The following is a 7114-nucleotide window of genomic DNA, read 5'->3' as shown; positions in this document are numbered from 1 at the left end:
TCATCTGTGTTTACTGAGATCATTTATTGGATTCGCTCTGCTTGTTTGATTCGTAAATGTCTACATCGTGGAGTTCAATCAATATTATTTGTGATGATAAGTTCAGCACTACTATGTGTCTCAAAAAAAAAAACATAACACCATTGAAATGGCTGCCGAATAAAAAATATATGATGCTGCCGGGAAAAGGTTTAGATGTATGGATAGCTTATGGGCTCAACTTAAAAGTCCGAAAATAATTAATGCTTGGGTGAGCACTGCTCACTGAAGAATAAGTGGCCGACATTTTGGAGTGAATTTTGTAAGCTCAAAAGGACTTACCTCTCACAAATTTGAATGCTAATTACTGCGCAACCTAGTTTTCATACCCTTTACCAAAGTGAGCAGTGGTCACCACCAAATCACGAACTGTTTTCAAACTTGTTGGTGTCATATGAAAGTCGAGTCGATAAGCTATCCATACATCTAAACCTTTCCCCCCAGAATCATATACTTTTTATTCAGTAGCCATTTCAAAAGTATTTTTTTTTTAGACACCCTGTACATCGCAGAGTTTAAGAAAATATTGTTTATGATTGTAAGCTCAGCACTATAGAGCTCAGATAAGAAGTATTTTCCTAACAAAAGACTTCATCATAGAATGCCAGAAAAAAAAGTACAGCAGTTTGCATATAATTTATGCAAAGTAGCGCATAATGACTCCAGTACAGCCATCGTGTTATGAAAAGTGGACTTTTATTAGGGTTGGGATTTTCTGCATGGGTTCCGAATCGGGTATTGGTTTGTGAAGGACTAATACACTTGGTCAATTCTGGGCTTTTGAGTGCCGTATTTTGTTATTAAATAAAAACACAAAACGGACAAGTAGCATGCAGCGCTGCATTTTTATATTTAACGACTTGCAATATATTTCAGCATCGGGGTTTAAGCTTGAATGGGAAGTACGTACGCATGGACTACCCTCCAATAATACATAAACACGCCTGAGTTTGTACCACGCATGATAGAGCTTGCAGGATCTACGCTCAAAATGGCCAGAAAGTTAGAATATCTCAAGTTTTTCTGACGGCTTTGTTTCCAAGCTTCAACGAGCTTGGAGCATCATTACGATCCGACAACGTTGTCATCATGGTGTAATGAAGTATCAACAAAATATGCCTGGTTGGGCGGGGCATAGATATAGGAGGGGGTACGGGTGCGACTTTAATCTTATGTGTAAAAGGAGTATTTAGATGAATTCGCTCCCCTCTACTTGCCAACTAACCCTTTCAAATCCCTCTACACCGCCATCCCAAACTCTCCATTAAAGCCATTATACACTGTCGGTAAACAGTATTGTCCAAGTCCCACACTTCGTGTATCACAACTTTTATAGAAAATAACAAACCTGTGAAAATGTAGGCTCAATCGGTCATCGGAGTCGGGAGAAAATAACGGGAAAACACACTCTTGTTTTTCTCAAAAAGTAAAGCATTTCATGGAATAATATTTCAAGAGAAGTCTTTCACCATTACCTTCAGAATCTGTAAACCCTGTAAGTTATTTATAAATCTGTGAACTGTTGTTCTTCTTTTCCGTACCGAAAGTGTATAATGGCTTTAAAAGCCCACTCCACCGAATCACAATAACGCCCTAATCACATCCGTGGTACACCCCCAACTCACCCCCATCTCCGCACCCCAAACTCTTTACTTCCCAATCTCTGCACCCTAACAACCAATCGAGACCACTTCACCCCAAACCCATCCCGACCCTAAGGCCTACCCCCAAACTCCCTAAAGTGTCTGCATCCCGCTAAATTCTTCCGAACCCCTCAACCCATCCCGACCCTACCCCAAACCCCATCTCCATCTTCACGATACACCCGTCCCGACCCTACCCCAAACCCCATCTCCATCTTCACGATACACCCGTCCCGACCCTACCCCAAACCCCATCTCCATCTTCACGATACACCCGTCCCGACCCTACCCCAAAACCCATCTCCATCTTCACGATACACCCGTCCCGACCCTACCCCAAACCCCATCTCCATCTTCACGATACACCCGTCCCGACCCTACCACAAAACCCATCTCCATCTTCACGATACACCCGTCCCGACCCTACCCCAAACCCCATCTCCATCTTCACGATACACCCGTCCCGACCCTACCCCAAAACCCATCTCCATCTTCACGATACACCCGTCCCGACCCTACCCCAAACCCCATCTCCATCTTCACGATACACCCGTCCCGACCCTACCCCAAACCCCATCTCCATCTTCACGATACACCCGTCCCGACCCTACCACAAAACCCATCTCCATCTTCACGATACACCCGTCCCGACCCTACCCCAAACCCCATCTCCATCTTCACGATACACCCGTCCCGACCCTACCCCAAAACCCATCTCCATCTTCACGATACACCCGTCCCGACCCTACCCCAAACCCCATCTCCATCTTCACGATACACCCGTCCCGACCCTACCCCAAACCCCACCTCCATCTTGATGGTTTCAAACATTTTATAACTTTCAAACTTTATAAACATATCCTGAAGACAAGCAGAGTATACTGTTCGAAACGTCGAGACCAAACCGGCTCTTCTCAGAGCCAACACTCACCCTAAGAGATTTACACATGGTTGTACCCACGGGTTTACTACGTATATTTTATAGTTTCTTCTTCTTTAATACTTGCTTGTGAAATTGTCAAATCTTACCTTGGATTTACTTTTGCTGGGTTTATTCGTTCCAACTGCAATATTACACTAAGGTTTCAGGATCTCGTTTCACTGCCAACGAAATCAAGACAAACGAAATAAAACTTAAAACTTTAAACTATAACTTGTGAAATGTAAAACTAGAACTCAACAAAGAATGACCCATTTAAGACTGCCGGTCCTGTCACTTAAAAAAAAAGGAACAAAGCTTTTATTTTCAGACATGAGACGAAAACAACGCTCAGAGAAACCTTCGCAAATATTATTGGGTATTTTTTCAATTTTTTTTAATTCAAAAATAAAGAAGCCCTCTTTAGGTAAAACAAACTTCAGTTCGTGCGCGTGTAGGAATTAACTCAAACATAAACAATCATTAAAGAGTGATTATTATGTTGAAGTATAATTGTTGACCGGAAATTCTGGTTGTAAAGAAGTTACTTGTTCTTCCTGAGGGATGTTTTGACGGAGTGTGTGCTCGCGTGTCGGCAGCCGTGAGACACCGGTTGCTACCGACCGGTTGGTACCGACCTGTCACGCTGCCAAATGAATGCCGACCTACCCAGGGCTATTTGACGCGCCACTGCCCTCCGCAGCGGCTCCGTTCGTATACCCCAACTTGGCAGAGAGAGATGTATACTCGTAAGAATATGCAATCGATTAATGCAATAATAACTGGACGTACCAATGACCTTCTTGTTGTTATTCAGTGGAGAAACGACTCGACTTCGGCGGGTTGGAGAGAGGCTCGTAACCCCCCGCTTGAGCCTCGCGAGCATTGTGTCAAAATTGGAACACGTGTGCAGGATACGTCAATTAAATTCGGACTGCCTCAACATGAGCACATCTTCTACTATAACTTCTATCTCTGCTTGGTTTGTATTGATAGAAGACAATAACCAGTTGAATTGGGTAGTTCCGAGGCTAGACATACCCAATGTACTTGTCTTTTTTACTCGAGCATGTTTTGAAGGTCAGAGTGTGGTATAGACATAATATGAAAAAGGCGTATAATACCAGGACTGCCTATAATATAAATTTTGTTAGTTTAATCAAATAATACTTCCAGATGGACGTGTATTCCAACAATTAGATCAATTTTAATGAAAGATGTTAAAATACATAGTGATGTGTAAATGCTGAAAAAGCTACGAGTGGGAGCAATTTGAAAGCAGTTTAAGTGGCTGGTCGGAAAAAAAGAAGGCCCAGCAAACTTCAAGGGTCGACAAACTAGTTGGAATGATTGTTTAACTGCATTGTGGACACACATTGCGAATCATTCAATATTTCGAGTGGACTTTCGAAAAACATTCGAACAGTTTATTATTCTGTTAGTCAGATTGGTTGTTTGCAGTTTTAATTATCCTGGTTTTAATTAATTCTGACTTGATTGTCTAATCATTAAAATGCAGTGGACGCTATTGCTAATATAGTTATATTAGCATAAAACTTTACTTGGCAACAAATAATGGAGAGCTGCTGATTATTGAGCTGCAAAACGTTGTGAGAAACGGCTCCCTCTGAAGTGACGTAGTTCACGAGAAAGAAGTTATTTTCCACGAATTTGATTTCGAGACCTCAGGATTGGATTTTGAGGTCTCGAAATCAAGCATCTGAAAGCACCCAACTTCGCGTGACAAGGGTGTTTTTTTTTCTTTCATCATTATCTCGCAACTTCGACGACCAATATTGAGTTCAAATTTTCACAGGTTTGGTATGTTAAGCATAATGTTGAGATACACCAAGTGAGAAGACTAGTCTTTGACAATTACCAAAAGGTCTCCAGTGTCTTTAACTCATTCATTAATATATTCATTCTACTGGAACCCAAGAAACATAGCGCAACTTGGAGTCCATTTTCAATCGATTTACACAACATTATCATCAGTATTGTTGGTTATTAATTTAAGGTTTCTAACGAGAGAGAGCGATATAACATTCGATCTGTGGGTAAGACACAGTCCGGCAGCTCAATCCAAGCATGCTATAAATAGAACACACTGTGCCCTTCCCATAATGACTCAATTATAATCAAGATTGTATGGAATAAATTTATGAATTATTAATACGTCTCGAAATAAACTGATGAAAGTTTTTGGAATAAGTCGTGTAAGGAGAAAGTACTCGGTGAATTCGGGACAAAGGAGGGAGTAGTGGCTCGAAATTACTTGGTGTTTTATGCAACAGATGTAAAAAAAAAAAAAAAAAAAAAGGAAGGAACTTCTGGAGGGATGAGCGAGATAAGTGGGAGAGTGGGATGGAGGTTGTAGAAAATGAAACAGAAAAGGCACACTTGTGTACAGAGAAATGACCCAGAATAAGAACTTTGTGTTTTATGCAAATAAAACGAGGAAGGAAGTTTTAAATAGAGGGTTGAACGAGTAGGAGTGGGAGAGTGGGATGAAGGTTGTAGAAAGTGAAACAGAAAATGCACACTTGTGTACAGAGGAAATGACCCATAAAAAGAAAAAATGTACACACCTACAAAAATATTATTCAGCAAAGGCCTATTCAAGAATCAAACAAGACCCAAATATCACACATGATATACCTGCAATCCGAAAACTTAAAAAAACAAAGATGTAAAATAAGACTGTTTGAAATTGTAAGACAGATTACTCACATCTGAACCTACCAGCCAACCGTGACGTCAAGAGGGTGATATGGGTTAAACCATAAGAGCTGGTCAAAACTTGGAAAAACCTTATCATTATATGGGGTTTAAGGCATTGTATGGGGTGAGGTATCAATGTATATATGTTGTTACGGTAAAACACCATACATGTATGTATGTGTATCTACTTGCCAGGTAGATTATGTTCTTTTAAAGAGACTGGACACTTCTCACTTGGTGTATCTCAACATATGCATAAAATAACAAACCTGTGAAAATTTCAGCTCAATCGGTCGTCGAAGTTGCGAGATAATAATGATAGAAAAAAACATCATTGTCCCGCGAAGTTGTATGTTTCCAGGTGCTTAATTTCGTGACCGCAAAATCTATTTCTGAGGTCTCGAAATCAAATTCTTGCAAAATCACTTCCTTCTCGAAAACTACATTACTTCAGAGGGAGCTGTTTCTCACAATGTTTTATACTATCAACCTCTCCCCATTACTCGTTACCAAGTAAGGTTTTATGATAATAATTGTTTTGAGTAATTACCAATAGTGTACACTGCCTTTAAGAGCTTGTCTTGCTTTATATTCTACTAATAACAGCGGAGTAGATTTGGGGAACTCTGGAGACTTCTCAGTTTTGAAAAGAAAGTTTTTACTTCAACCTTGACTTTACGTGTGATATAACTTCGTCTCTATCTTGGCTATCAGCTTGGGTCCAGTTTTATGAGTCGTGGCACACAATGTTTTAAAAAGGTGAAAGTAATTCCAGTGAAACACGAATTGTTGGTACACAGCTTCTACTTCGAATTGAACCCGTGTATTATAACGACACCTCGCGCGGGTTACCAATGTTGAAGTCAAACCCATGACATTTTATTGCAATAATGTAGCAGTTCGTGGAATCAATTTGACACCAGTAGTCTTTATTTCACACAGCCCACACCACCGTCTCACTCCATCATAGGTCGTCGATCGAACTCCGGAAATTAAAGCTTGGTCACTCAAGTCACTCGTTACCTTCAATATCCTGTCTTCTTACTCAAGCGAGAGTGATTTGCTTTAACAATAACTTGGATGACACGCTCATCACTTGTATTTGTGTTTCCCCATCAACCCATACGGCAATCTACACACAGCTTCTCGTCTAGATGAGCAGACATGTCATTCTATGGCGAGCCGGTGTAACAAATATCACAGAACACTGATTTTACTCAATACTATCACTCAAGTCGAGTTCCGAACGTCAAGAACATACATCAGGTAATAATAAAAATAGGTAACGCAAATTGAAAAACGCCCAGGCGCTGGCAGTTGGCTGGCTTTCCTGTCGATGTTTTGTCAAGAGAATTTCCAATCTGTGTATATAGGAAGACTGTGTTACTTTGGGGGTTCTGTTTGATGATAATGCAATGATGCTGAGTTAATGTCCTTTCAGAGTGTGGTCCTGGCGTAAGTTTCTAATTAAGACACAACTCTATGACATAGAGTGGTGACGTCACGAATGCGCTCTCGTCTGTGTTATTAAACAAGTGTTAAGGTTGTCATGCCTCATTAAAACAATCTTCGGGCTATTGGCTATTTACTATGCATTTATACCATAGGTCCTTTTGGTTGGTAAGTTTGTTGAAAGAACTTATTCTATTTTCTTATGTCCATCCTCTCTGTTGCAGTATCCCTTTGGTGATCCTCCTTGCGTCCCAGGCATCTTATTACATTTTGTCTTGCTTGTTACAGGTTGTTTGTTACAGGTTGTTTGTTACAGGTTGTTTTAAAGACATTGAACACC

The 7114-nt window shown here is 40.6% G+C and overlaps 1 protein-coding gene across 1 annotated transcript; it reads left to right on the top strand.

Moving 5' to 3' along the window:
- Window positions 1-1030: 1030 nt before the first annotated feature.
- LOC117303316 (extensin-like) lies at window positions 1031-2520 on the top strand. The gene is made up of 2 exons (XM_033787483.1): window positions 1031-1041; window positions 1782-2520. Exons 1-2 carry the CDS (start codon window positions 1031-1033, stop codon window positions 2518-2520), a joined length of 750 nt encoding a protein of 249 aa, XP_033643374.1.
- The last annotated feature ends 4594 nt before the right edge of the window (window positions 2521-7114 follow it).

This window comes from Asterias rubens, chromosome 19, assembly GCF_902459465.1.
Source record: "Asterias rubens chromosome 19, eAstRub1.3, whole genome shotgun sequence".
Lineage (NCBI taxonomy): Eukaryota > Metazoa > Echinodermata > Asteroidea > Forcipulatida > Asteriidae > Asterias > Asterias rubens.
This window is presented reverse-complemented; position numbering and strand designations above follow the sequence as displayed.